Genomic DNA, 14,634 nt, shown 5'->3' on the forward strand with positions numbered 1-14,634 from the left:
AGAAAACGCAGGTTTTGTTAACAAAGAACCAGTCATATACCTTCATAGCATTCTGGAACATTTTCTGGAGCTTTCGGTTGTAGAGGAACTGGTTCGGGCTCTGATAATACCCATTCTGTATTCTTCATGTTGAAATAAAATTAAAAAAAAATCAGAAGGGCACACAAAATGGAATCCATCAAATACGTATGAGCACTGTGCTCAAAGACCACTGATGAGTTAATATTGAATTCTTCTGACTATAGCTTCTAGTTTTAAAACCTATAAAAAGAAATGCCTACCTTTATTAAAAAGCGAGCTGTTTTCAAAAGCTCTGCTGAGCATCTGTATCCACCTCTCAGAAACTTCAGTGTTTGCCATCCAAAACAATTATTTGCATTTTAATTGTGTTCCAGATTTCTTCACTGTATGCTAGCTATTCATTTTTATTTTTTTTTTTTTACTCTTAACATTTATACAGTACAGGAGAGCTGAATTATTTATTTACACATAATAACCAACCCTTCTCCCTGCACTAAGCTCTCATATTTATCATTTTCTAACACCTATTTTTTGATTGCAAGCAGTACTCCAAAGTCTTTGATGAGTCCTTCTGCTTTGCTCTGACACATCCTTCTCATGAGGCAAGTCTGTGGCCTGGACACAATAATACCTGCTTAATATTACCTCTTTTTTCCCCCCCTACAAGCCCTGTGCCAGTTCGTGCTTACTCTTCTTTAAAACCTCAACCTCAAAGCTGCCTGACATTCCCCTCTCAAAATACCATACTCAAGGAATCTCTCTCCCTGAGGCACACAGACTAATTGTCCCTGGTCTCCTATATTTGCAGCTATCCAAAAATTCTGTTCTGAAAATTTACTGTACCCTACACATAAATTCTCTCAAGAAGGTTTCTATCAAGTTCCTACTTCTTGTTCTCAGCCTAAAAATATTTACAACACTTCTCTGCTTAATTCTTTCTCCCTGGCTTGCTTCAGTTTGTACTTTTCCTATGTTCTTGGAAGTGTTCTTTCATGTTGCTTCTGGAAACAGAAATACTCTAATTATTTTTCTGCTATCAGAACAGATCATCTTCTGGTGAAAACTCTTATTTAAAAACTTATTTATTTCTGTCTTTGCAATAAGCATTTATGGGTAATACAGCATGTAGTAGAAGTTCCTAAAATAAAACAGATGGATAGCAAAAAGGCTGAATTTCCCCTCAAAATGTACCACTTCTGAAATATTAAAAAACAAAGAAGTTATCTTTTAAAATGTCACAAGTTTGTTTTGTTTTGTTTTTACCATTTCATTATTCATTTAAATTACAGGTCTTTCCATCCTTGGGCATCCCAGATACATTAAAAAGTCAATAAAGTGATGCTATTTTTTACCATGATCTTTACCCAGGTGCAGATATGAGCAACTTGCATAAGTTTTTATTATTTGCTGATGATGTACATGCAAGACCACAAATTATGACAGGGGAATTAATGTTTTTGAAGTGGTGAAGAGTACTCACAACAATGGCTAGTATGATATATACTCAAGTTCTTTGAATTCTTCTCTATACCAAAATGTACCTCGTGATGATATTTGAGTTTTAGGTGTTCACAGACCGCAAACGTCTGTGAACACTACTGTCAGAACATTCAATATTGTTGCAACGGCTGAACACACAATTATCCTAAATGTTCAGAAAGCAAACAAGAATTAAGCAGAGTCAACCTATACCTTGGAAGAAGCATGGGATGCAAAAAAGTCCTCTTCTTTGTGTTGAGGTGACACAGGTGGCATTCCACATCCATCTGTCCACAGCTACAAGTGTTTTGAGAGAGGATCACGGTAAAGAAAGAAGAGAAGGACATTATTAATTTTACAGGACAATTCCATGAAGGTATTCTTAAAAAGTGCACTTATCTTAAAACTACTTTTTTATTGGGTTAAAAATTTAGTGATTTTCTTTTCCACACGTTTATTTGAATATGTGACATTCCTTGTTTTGATTCCACGTCTGTGGTATCTTCCTTCCCCATAACAATTTCCTTCCTAACAAAATACACAGTATAAGCTCTGTTGCAGTAATACTATCAATACTTAATATCACCAGAGGTTTAGAATCATGTTTTTTCATATTCTCATATAAGAATTAAAAAAACACTAAGAAAATACCATGTTCTGGTACTCTGACGAATGGTCCCACTTGGTCTAAGAGTTCCAAAACCTCTACTACACCTGCAGAAAACTTTTGCAAGATGCTAACAGTTCTCAGGGAGGGCTGCAGAGCCATAAGTGCCTCAGGTCATTCTTGGAACCCTGCAGGACAATATTTTAACTTGTGATCTACAGTCCAAGTTTAAAAGGTTCTTTCTAATACACGCAAAAGACATCATACTGAAAATAGCGTCCACTTTCAAAAAGGTTACTAAATATGCAACAAGCTTACCTCATCATTGAATAATCAACTGTATCAGTAAATTGGAGAATAATTTTTTTTCAATGGGACTGGTACTAATTACTGAATGATGCACTTCAACAACACAGATAGTACATAATCACTTAAGCTTGCAGTATGTTCAGAAATATATTTACTATTTTTTTTTTACATAAGAAATAAATGATTAATAACAATTTTTTTGATGAAATATGTAACTGAAGATTACCACAGCTCTTCACAGTGTCATCTGGGGAACTTAGCACCAATTTAAACACAAACAGTATGTTAAATTTACTTAAACTTGTTTTATATCTAAAGCTATTAAGTAAAAAAAAAATCTCAGAAGTTAGTGATGTGAACCATGTTAAATATAATATCCATAACACAGAATTAGTATGACTCGCTAAATTTCATGCTGTATTACGTATAGACTAGAAGAAAAAAAGCAAGAAAACTCTGTCGTGTTTTCTGTTTTCTCTCTTTTCTTTTTTTTTTTTTTTTTTAAATTCCCACTCATCTGATCAATTTCAAATGAGTTAGTCATGGACTTGAATTAAATAATCAAAGTGTTCATTCTGCATATGCAAAACAGAACTGCTGTCAATCTTACTTAATACCTCAGCAAACTCATATACTGCATAGTTCATTAACAGCTTCTTCCTGTCAGCAATCTAACTTCAAGGCTTTGACAGCATGCCTGAACTGCATCAGTGCTTTTAACAGAACAGTACGTTCAAGACATGTGATTTGCTAATTTTTCATATATAATTTTTGTAGAAAATGTACCTATTCAAATCAAAACCCTGTGAAAATCACAAATATTTTATAGATAGCTACTGGCACTTTTATGTTTTTACAATGCTGTACATTCTCAATTCCAGAAAAGCAAAAATAATCACAATATATAATAGATGGAGAAGTGCTGGCATTTTTATTGTGCGATAGCACAAATAGAATTTTGCAGTACATCGGTGAAACAGAGTAGTTTCCATTTTGAAGAATACCTGAAGTTTCTGCTTACAATTCTTCTAACTTACTGCAAATGATACAATTAATGTTCTGAGCAACCCAGAAGTGATCCTGAAATATCAGGTTGAGCTCTACTCTCAATATCTGCTGCAAATTGCTTACTCCACTTCTTGCCTCTTCACAACAATGTGTGGCAGTAGGTCCAAAATAATCATCTTTCACACTGTTCGTTAGAAACTTAAAATGACTTTAGTGGTTAAGGAATGGGAAATGTTTCAGAAATCTAAATGATAAAGGACACACATTACTCACATCAGTACCATGCTTTCTTGTTGCTTGTGTTGCAAGAGATTTAATCTTCTCCTTGTAAAGCTGAGCAGCTCGACTGTTATACTTTGCATTAGTGTCATTTGTTGTGCATCCATGTTGATGGAAAAAAGCAGACTACGAAGCAGAACATATAAAATGCTATGAGAAACAAATATCAAAACACATGCCACTTAATATACACTGCAATGCAGCAAAATACTCTGTTCCTGTATCTAAATCTTCTAAATTATCAAGTCTATGTAAATCACCAAAATAAGAAGAAAACTCCATTATAGCAACATAGAGACACATCAACAACAACAAAATAACAAATACATTAGTAGGACATTTTAAAGTATACACAATTCCAATCAGATACAATGATTCCTAGTTCTGAATCTAACAAGTGGAGAAAGGAAGAGGTAACTGACTGCCAACAGCTGTGCTTCAAAAGATGTTTCTGATACTCTAAAAGGCATTGCTTGGCTTCATTTCAAGCATGCTAGGGAGGACAACGTATGTTCAACAGACTATTTACACAGACAGATAGTGATAGGACAAGGGGGACTGGCTTTAAACTAAAAGGGGACATTTAGGTTAGATGTCAGGAGGAAATTCTTCACTCAGAGGGCGGTGAGGCACTGGCACAGGCTGCCCAGAGAAGCTGTGGATGCCCCGTCCCTGGAGGTGCTCAAGGCCAGGTTGGATGGGGCCCTGGGCAGCCTGAGCTGGTGGGTGGCAGCCCAGCTGATGGCGGGGGGCTGGAACTAGATGAACTACAGATCCCTTCCAAACCAAGTCATTCTGTAATTCTAAGATTCAAGAGCATCAAAATGAATATATAGAAATGGTCTTCCTTAAAAATAAATAAATAAATAAATAAATGTGTGTATGTACATATATATACACACTCTTTTTATGTGCATATTTACATACAAATTCAAATTTTGTTTGAAAGATCAAAACATGGAAGAGCTAGGCATTTTTTTTTTTAGTACCTAGAACTAACTAGCAAATTACATCATATGCTCTTGCACAAAAGAAGATATCAGATCATTACAGTAAAACACAGTAAATAAGTTTCTGATAGGGTCAGCAAATCCAGATAACTGAAGGTTATAATGTCAAATGTAAATCTAGTACACAAATACCACACTCTGTAAAAAATTAAGCCAGCCAACTTCTCTAACTACAATAAAAACAGTTGTAAATGTCACCCTGCCACAAAAATTGTGTATTTTTGCATAAAAACATATATACGCTTATGAAGTTGACATTCAGAGCTTTTCTTTGTAGGCCTCAATTGCTATCACTGTAGATATTTATTCTGAAGACAAAAGGAACTTGCAGCATCCCATTTCCTAGCAATCTCAGAGATAGCTAGGAAACAGCTAGGAAGCTCACAACTGCTGTTATCCAAGATTCAGTGTCACCAGGAAAATATAAAATATAAATAGAAAATGTTAATCTGACAGTATTTCTAAGCAATAGCTAGTAAAAAATAGAATTTGACTTAATTGGAACAAAAAAGAAACTGTTTTTAACGCAATTAAAGGGAAAATGTCAGCTTTTAAAATGTTTAGGTAGTTTTCTAAACTGGTCTTTAAATTTTCAGCCATTTGTCTTCATTTGTCAGGTAATCTAAAACATGTCATTATGAATTTGAGGTATATAAGGGGTGAGCATGCTTATATTTGACCTCTTGGTATAATGCATGATAGGAAACTGTGACATCCAAGCAGAATGAAAAAAAGTACCTAAAATAACGTTTACTGCTAATCCTCTGGGAATATGCTTTCTGAAATTAACTGCAGTGTGTTTCAAACTTTGCTGTCTCTTCCTTCCAACTGCCTTAAAACCTTTGGCTAAAAAAAGGAAAATATTTTCCACATAGAATCTCCCTCTTTTGTTTATGTACTAGGTGGTGTAAAAGAAAATTGACAATTAAATACATCTAACTGCAGTATTAAAAAAAAAAAGTGTAACTTAAGAAAGGAGAGAGATAGAAAAAGGGGGTGAAAACATCACTTTATTTCTGAGAAAGTTACACAGCTGTTCAGATCTGCACACCAGAGACAGTGATTCGTCAAGTACCAAACTCAAAGAAAAACGTTTGACCAGAAAATACAGAAGTGGAAGATAAATAATTATCCTCAATTCACCATTCTCTGCATGGAAATAGAAACAACTAGAAAAAAATAGCAGAATACCAAAGTGACAAGGCTTGAGGAAAGCAGTTTCATAAAGCTCAATACTGCTAAGAAAAAAACTACAGAAAGCAAGTTTGGGTGAGAGGGAACACAAACTAAAGCAGCTGAAATTTCTTAAAAAAAAAAAAAAGAAGAAGAAGAAGAAAGATGACAGGTAAGCTCTCTGGGAATTGGAAGAAATAGAAATTTCTTATGAAAGTTACAGGTTTCCACACTGAGTGGGCCAACTCAGAGAACTCAGTTATCGGGCAGATGATCTTTGAAAATACATGGAAAAAGAGGCAAGATTCTGGAAGAGCTGACAAAGGAAAATATCCCCTTTTTGAGAAAAATGCAGCAGTTGGCACAGCTTGAATTTACAAAACATTGTGGAATAAACTTATTTCTAAGTACATAAAAAATGAAACCAAAAGTAAAAGCCAATATGAACTGGCCAAAACAAAAACACTGCTACTTCCTCTCTGACAGTGTCGTGTGTCTTATCTTGATTTCAAGTGTACCTAAGTCTTATAATAGTATTATAAGTCAGTACCTTGACTTCTAAGAGACTTTTGACATTGATATGGTCCCTGGCATGGCATCATCATAAGACCCGTAGGGAAATACAGCCACAGGAAAACATTTGTTAACTAGGTTTACAAGCAGATGGAAAGCCATCTTTCAGCAGTTATCAATGTTTCACTGTTAAATTAGATGTATTGACAATGTATTGACAACAGTTTCCAAGCCTAACAAGCTTCAATGCGCAGGATAAGAACTCAATAGTACATACAGCATTTGCATTTCCTCCAACTTGCATGCATCTCAGTTGAAACCAAGACCAATTGGAATCCAGTTCTGTAGATCTAAAGAGAGGGAAACATGTTTAGTGTTTTCTCCACAGTCATTTAAAATCTACCTTTTTCTGTGTAAAGAGTCTCTCATGCTAATTTTTTTGGGGAAGTGCAAAGCAGTGACTATGAGAAGAATTCCAATCATTATTGTACTATAGTCATCAGGAATGGATTCTTGAAAGACCTTTTGCAACACTCACGTATACAGTGTCAAAGCAACAGAGGAAGAATATTGACTTTAGTTGATGGAAAACGTCTGCTTTTATCTGCAATCCACTGTCAAATGCACTGCTCTCTCACACTTCAAACAGTACCTCCCATTTCAAATATTTCACTACTAGGCCAAAAATGCCTGTCAGATGTAACTGAGGGTACTCACCTGAAATATGAGAATCTCAGTAAAACAGCAACAACTGAGCCCCCAAAGGGGGTAGCACTTTACACAAAACCTCCCTCTCCCTACCCCCGGTACTAGCACTATGGCAAGATAATGAACTACTTCAGGAAGCAAAACAGGCAAAAACACTACACAGGTCTCTTAACCGGTTTGCAAGGGCATCAGATCAGCATTACCATCAATACACTGTCACACTGCTGAAGATAATAAAGTGCTATTCGCCTCAGTCTTGATTTGGAAAAAAATGATAAAACTTCAAAATGCTTACTCCCTCCTTTGTTTTCATCATCTTCAGTGCAGAAACAAGCCTGCCAACAAAGGTACGCTACTAACACAATAAGCAGGTGATGGGATAGGGTGCACGGCACAAGTTCTACTGAACCCTTCCTATTTACCTAATTCCCAAGTAGCCATCAGATAAATCAAAGCCAATACAAACATTAAAAACGTTTGAAGTAGAAGGAAAGAATGGACTTCTCTCTTTGATCAGGCATCCAAACAAACCAAAAAAAACCATTAAAAGTTGCAGTAAAAATCTTACTATTGCTGTCGTAAAAACACACCAACTACTTACCGAATGAAACTTAAGTGCACACCAAGCGATCGATGGGTCCCTGAACAATCAATACAAAGAAACACTCCGTATGTTACGCTTGCCCAGCTAGGGTTTTTCGATCCACAGTCAAAACATACCTTAAAGAAAACAAAGATCATTAACTTGACTTACACATAACCTCTTCTTACAGTTGTACTATGGGTCATTTTAACACCCTTGCAGTGATCAGAACTTCACTCATCATTAACGCATGTGTCAGCACAACTTCATATAACCCTAACTTTATAAAGAGAAGCTGCACAATCTGCCTGAGCTTGAAGAAGGCATCCACTCTGCATACCCCTTAGCCTAAGACTCTGCCAAATGCGCTCATTTATATTACGTATTACTTGCGTGTTGCTGAACCAACCATTTGGCTGTCCACAACAAGACTGGTTAAATAGCTGACGTGTCCAAAATTACATCATAGCCAAAACTAAGACTTTCTTACCCTCTGCCACCACATTAGATTCCTAACATTCAGCCAAAGCTACAAGAGGTTTCTGCCTCTATACCTCACGTACTTTGTAAGTATACAGACCACAGCCCTCAAGTCCCACTTTGGTAATTCTGACATCTGCGCCTCTTTGGTCAAGGAAAGAGAGAACAAAAAAAACAATATCTGGTATGAATCAACTTTCAAATGCAAGGAAGAATACAAATTTAAACAGAAACAGCTATTCCTACTCAATGTTACATTAATACATCTCTTCCTGTATGAAAACACTTCATTAGTTGATCAATGCTTTTTCAATGGGATTTATAAAGGCTGCAAAAGAGTAATTCCACAGTCAAAGTGCCCACCTACCAGGCATCCTCAGCAGCATCTATTAAGAAATGAACTCCACAGGGGCAAGCTTTTTCACCTAAACTGACAGAGTTTCAATTTGCAACCTTATCCGTCAACACCAAGGCGAGGGGAAAAAAAAAAAAACTCTTCCTGCTAGGAACTCCATTAATGTGACTAAATAGAGCATTTTTCTTACATACCCTGCCAAACTACAGGAAAGAAAGGAGTGCAGGAAGCATATATGTATCCCACAACTGCATGTGGAAATGGGGTCATTCACTGACATAAGCAGAAAGAAGAAAAGAGAAAAGCTACAGAAAATGAGTGACAAAAGGAGGAGTTAGAGTCCCTGAAGAAAGCATAGGACGAAGAATGATATACAGGAAGTTGGGAAAAAAAAAAAGAAGAATGAGTTCCTTAAAAAAAAAAAAAGCTAGCCTCACCTTCATTTTAAATCGACTGTTTTCAAGCTGTTCCTTCCCAGGGCAAAAGGAGGGAGACGACTGAATTACAAGCGGTTTCTCTTGGAGAACAAAGCTAGCACAACAGCCCTGGTCCTGCTTCTATCTCAAGAGAGCAAAGCAGACCCTGAGCAGTGAGTTGGACAGAAAATCTTCAGAGCAGAAATGGGAAAAGAGAATCCTAAGTATCAGCAAATAGTTACAAAATAATCCCATGGTTAGAAAAGTCCAGTTGGAGACATCCCTAGGGATTCCTCAGTACAATTAATTATAAGCTCTTCCTAACCTTAGTGTCTTTAAAAAGTTGACTGCATTACCTTGGAAGGTGCCTGTCACAGAGCAGTACAGTTCACTGCCTGCACTGGCCTAGGTTTCCATCACCTCTTTACCAAACGCTCGTGAAAATGACTCACAGAGATAAAGCCCTATCTTGAGGGATTGTAATCTAAGTAGGAATAACACCTAACTTCTTTAAGAACTGACAGTTCCATCATGTTATGCAACAGACAGAAACGTACGTTTCAGTAAGTTAACTGACAAAGGAGTGTACTTAACTCACACTCATGGTGCTGAGCTGTCTCAATTTCCGAAGTGCTTCCCACCATATAAATTGTAAGAAGAACTGAAAATAATGTAAGAGACTTCAGAGCCAGCCTATGAAATTATCTCCCTTTTAAAATCTGAGACAGTGCGTTTTCTGTACTGACTGAAGTACAATTAAGGTATCAAAGTCATTATAAAAATCAGTTAGAAGGATACACTTCAATAATCTGTTGTTTTTTAAATACACCTGTATTATTTTTGTCTATTTTGTTTTCAGTCATTTTAGGACAGTCCAGATTCAGTAACAAACGCTTAAGGTAAAAGCCATAACCAAGACGTTTGTACTGAAACAAACACAGATTTAGGGATAACCCACAGCAAGAAGCCATTGAATCATACAGCATCCGGCTCGCACAGAGGTGGGAGTTAACAAACCCCTTACCTGCAGTGGTGAACAAACTTGCAGTACCCGCTGCCATTGAGTATGGAAACATACAGACACAAGGCCTACAGAAGTGCTAGCTTTGGCACTCCAGGAGGGCTGGCTCGGCACGCGCCAGCTGTGCAAGGCCCCAGCGCTGAGCTGTGCAGGAGGTGTTTGTCACTGGGCAAAGGTGAGCTGTGTGCCAGCACCTGCTCTTACTCACCCACCGCTGCATGCAGATATGCTCCCTTTTCTTGCATCAGGGATAATAATCACGCTTGTTGATGCTACTGGAAACCAACACTGCAAATCTGTTCTGGCTCAGAGCAAAGGTAGGTCCAACTCACATCGCAGCCACATCACCAGCAATGCTAAGGTAAGGCAGGGAACAGGAACATTTGCAAATAGAACAGCATCAGGGTGCTGTTTGGGGAGCGTGAAAGTCTTAATAATGACATAAGGGACCACCACATACACAAAACACACTGTAATAACAGCACTGAAAAACTAACAAACCACCACCGCAATGTGCGTACTTGGTTTGCAGCCAGTTCACATTCTTGAGTTGGGCCTTCAAGAGGTGACATGGATGCTATCCTCAATAGGGGACGGGAAAGAGCCAGCAAAGGGAATGAAAAGCCACCTAGTGCAGGGAGATAGACTTGTGCCAGACCAACAGGCTGTATACAACAGCACGAGGACAAGTCCTTTAACCAGGCAAGCTCTGCAAACATTTAAACCAATCATACTGTGAAGTTTCACGACTGAAAACAACTTTGTCTGCATAGAATACATCCTATGTGATAACTGTAACATGTTTGTTAAAGCCAGCTCTGTATTATGCAGCGCATAAAAACACAACAACTCAGAAAAGCTATTTCTCACACCACACAAAGTAGAAGAAACCAGAGTCCAAAACACAGGTAGGCTAATTTCAAGACTATTATTCAAATTCCAGTTCAAACATGCTATAATCTCTGAATTAAACTGCAGATGTACTTAAGTGAGAATCATCTTGCCCAGGCCAGCATGTGCTCAGAACCCTTGCAGAGCGCCCAGCAGCGTACACCTGCCTGCAGCAGGCAGACAGGGGCCCATGGCCGCAAGAAAAGCACTTGCGCTTCCCAAACTGTGCACACGAGCAACACAGCTGAAGCACCCTACTAAACTTTCAAGAGGAAACTCTTCCAGTATTCCAAAGTGCTTCTTTCCCAGGTCTGCAGGAAAGCCCTACAAAAGGGGCAGACTAAGAGCAGAACAAAAGATCAAAGAGCATGCAGTCAAACTCGAGGGGGCGGGCTGGCAGCCACAGCTCCTTTTGCTCAGGAAGGCTCTTCCACCTGGGCATAGGAAAGCCGTGAGATGCGAGCTACTGAAGCTCCTCATGCTCTTTCTTTCCTGGCTCCACCACGGAGTTACTGTGAGCCGCCCCCAAATGAGAGCTTTCAAGCAAACCCGGTCTGAACGGGAGCAGACGTTGCCCCGGTCCAGCTCTCCCAGCACTGTACTGAATCCCTTCGCGGCACCAGCAGGACAGCCAGGTGAGCCCGACACGCCTGGGCGGCCCCGGGCACCACAGCCCTGGCTCAGAGCAGCGCGCTCCGCACCGAGCCGTGCACCCTGCCGCAACAGGCAGCAGCGGGCCTGCGTGGCTCCAGCGCAGCAACAGCGCGACGGGAGCGCCGCAACACCGCTGCATCTCTTGGGCACGGAGCTGGCGAGTTCAGGAGCCAGAACCAGGAAAGCACGAGGGCAGAGCTTGAATGAGAGAGGGAACGGGGATCTTTCCTTGCTTTAGAAACTAACTTGTGACTGTCCCTTTCCTTTAGCTTCCGCGCTCTGCGGAAGCAGGCACAGCCCCGCTGCCAGCACTGCGTGCTCGGCACAGGAGCCCCGGCCGGGCCAGGGGCAGCCCTGCAGGCTCCGTGTCCCGACACCCTCACGGCCCCACGTAGTACCACGGGTACTACACTGCAACTCCCCAAGTCCTCCCTGGCTGAGGCCGAGCTGCTAACGAAACGCCCACGTTTATCACAAGGAAGCGACCGTGCCCGTTTGATGGATAAACACCCGCTGCACCCTCGCTATCTCGGGGCGCGCTGCTGCCTCCCGGCCGCTCCGGACACCGAGGGCGCCGGGTCCCCGCCGGGCAGCGCGAGCCGCAGCCGTGCCATGTTTCCGGACGGCCGCCCCGTCCGGCCCAGTCCCGCCGGGACGCGCGCCCCGCCCCCCGGCAGTGCGACGTGTCACAGCGCTGGAGCGCGGCCCCCGCCGCGCCGCGTCCCGGCGCCCTCACCTTGTTGGTGGGCACGGAGCGGAGCCGCTTGAAGATGGCGCCGATGTCCTGTTTGCTGGGCTCGCACATGGCGGCAGGCTGGGGAGAAGCTCGAGGGTCGCCGAGCGGAGCCGCCACCCCTGCCCGCTTCGCTCTCCGGGCCGCGCCGCCGCCGAACGCCCCGCCCCTCCCGCCGGGTGGCCACGCAGCGAGCGCGCGCGCAGGGCGGCCCGGCGGGGCGCGGCTTGCAGCCGCCGGCGTGGCGCGAGGGGGCGCCGGTTGCCATGGGGACGCGCCGCTGCGCCGCGTCAGCGCCCGGTGTCGGGAAGCGCGCGCGGGCTGAACGGCGGCGGGAGGCGGCCGCGGGGCGGGGTCGGTCGTCAGCTGCGTGAGGAGATACGATGTGGGAGAGCTACAGCTGCCCCGCTTGCTGGTTTTGGAAAAAAAAAAAAAGTGAAGTGGGACAGGTGATAAAGCACGTTGTTACACCTGTGAACAGACTGATTTCCACTCGTGGACACGGTGTGTTGGTTTCAAGCACTTTGCTTCCGCTGGGCATTCACATTGAAGTACGCAACCAGGAACAACCGGGCTCCTGCCAAAATTTGGCATCTCAGCACTGTTATTCATCAGAGACCCCTAGGGCCTCTGTATCCCATCCTCCCCTCTTATCACACGTAGAGGAAGGATTACGCAGGTACCCACAAATGAAACAGGGTTAGGACAAATTTTCCTAACATCTTCTTTCCTAATAGTTTAGGTTCAAGGGACCCCTGCAGAGTAGCTACTCTAACCTGTTGAAAACAGGGCCATAAATAAGTTATCTAGGGTCTAAAATGTACACCTCCAAGCCTAACATGGAAATCTAACTTCAGGCACTGGCCTTCACCCTTCATCCACCTCAGCGCCTCAAGGACAAGAGGTTCATCCTCTCCAGTAAAGCTAACAGCCACTCTGCTGGCCGGTCAGCAAAGAACGTCCAGGGTGATGAAACCCATTACCACTGCAGCTGCAGACACACAACACAGTGTACGTTGCCACATCTTCTGGCAGATTTGGGGCCAGCAGAGGCCAGGGGACTCGTGCTGCCTGCTGCCCCCTGTCCTGGGCACCCAGCACTGCCAGACAGAGGCACTTCAGCCCGCTGGGGTCATTACTGATCACCAGGACTCAGGCACCAGTTGTCCTGACAGGCAGCTGAACACACAGACTTTTTACTCATTTTTGGAGTATGGACATTTTCTGGCAGCAGGCCAGCAGTCTCCTGCCTAGACTGACTTAGTTCAGTATAAGGGTATGCCACAGGCAGTGGGACTGATTGTGCTATATAATCAACCGCCCCCGTCACAGCCGTGTGGGATCAGCAATGACTAACAAGAGTAGTGACTGCAAGCAAAGTTCATGTTTTGTTGCCTGTGAGTCATAGGTATCCATACATCCTGCACACGTTCTCCAAATTTGCTTGCCAAATCCCATCAGGCTGCATGAGGACTGCCATCCTAGCCTACAACTGCTGGCCTCTTAGGGAGAAAGAGTTGCCAAGAAATTTCCACGAAAGAGTCTATTACATCAGCTCCATAAGTATGGAAAAGGAAAGAAAAAAAGAAAAAGGAAAGAGAAGAAAAAAAGGCAAGATAGTACCTATCTTGCCAGCTAAGTGGAAAAATCAATATCAGAAAAACAAAGTTAATCTGAAGACTAAACCGTCTGGCACAGACCCAGGAAAAGACAATCTTTGTTACTGTCCCATACTCTCCTCAGCTACACTACTGCTTCCCCAAGCAATGTCACACGAAGGCAACCAGTTCCTGCCACTGCAGCAGCCCTGCTAAACCACAGTGCACAGGCAATAACAACATGGGCAGCTCATTCTTATTTCAGAAATGACTCTCATTTCAGGAAGTGGTTCATCTCTGCCCCAGTGTCAGAATGTCAAAAACCTGCTAGTTAATTCAGAGCCACTTTGCACAAGATTCCATCCTCAACGGTGTTCAGAAACACACTCCGCACTGTCTCTGTCTCACACAGTGCCTCTATCCCAAGGCCATACTTTGCCATCCAGATAAAGTGGCTGTGCAAGCTAGACACTCCTGCTGCAGTCTGCAAGCTCAGCTGATTGCCAGCAGATGAGATGTTCAAAAGATGCAAGAAAAACATTTAGCACGTGCATACGAACCTGAGGGATGTAAACATGACCCGAGGCAATCTTAAAAGCAACCTATAGGCTTGGGAAACAGGTGATACAACAAATGGACATAGAAGAAAGGGCTGAGCTGTCCATGTCTGCTAGGGAACAGGCAGTGCTTGTAATTCACTGGCTGCTTTTACAAGTTGAGTAAATACAAATATTAAAAAAAAAAAAAACAAAAAAACCTCTACCCTTTAAGGGTGCCTGTAGGCTGAGCGCTGGAG

General features: G+C 42.1%; 1 protein-coding gene across 5 annotated transcripts in view; it reads right to left on the minus strand.

Annotated features, from left to right (window-relative positions):
- Window positions 1-12,433, minus strand: part of ARFGAP3 (ADP ribosylation factor GTPase activating protein 3) — a 33,588-nt gene extending 21,155 nt beyond the window's left edge. For 2 of the 5 annotated variants that reach the window (XM_021392465.1, XM_021392484.1), the window contains exons 1-8: window positions 10,171-10,222; window positions 9,966-9,982; window positions 8,963-9,082; window positions 7,709-7,827; window positions 6,677-6,749; window positions 3,698-3,829; window positions 1,714-1,797; window positions 41-122 (exon numbers count right to left, since the gene is read on the minus strand). In XM_021392465.1, coding sequence (XP_021248140.1) covers window positions 41-122; window positions 1,714-1,797; window positions 3,698-3,829; window positions 6,677-6,749; window positions 7,709-7,827; window positions 8,963-9,082; window positions 9,966-9,982; window positions 10,171-10,207 — 664 coding nt within the window. In that variant the 5' untranslated portion in view covers window positions 10,208-10,222. Of the gene's footprint in view, window positions 1-40; window positions 123-1,713; window positions 1,798-3,697; window positions 3,830-6,676; window positions 6,750-7,708; window positions 7,828-8,962; window positions 9,083-9,965; window positions 9,983-10,170; window positions 10,223-12,243 lie in introns of those variants that run through there. The other 3 variants (XM_021392474.1, XM_021392471.1, XM_021392486.1) reach the window with 3 other exon arrangements.

This window comes from Numida meleagris, chromosome 1, assembly GCF_002078875.1.
Source record: "Numida meleagris isolate 19003 breed g44 Domestic line chromosome 1, NumMel1.0, whole genome shotgun sequence".
Taxonomy (NCBI): Eukaryota; Metazoa; Chordata; class Aves; order Galliformes; family Numididae; genus Numida; species Numida meleagris.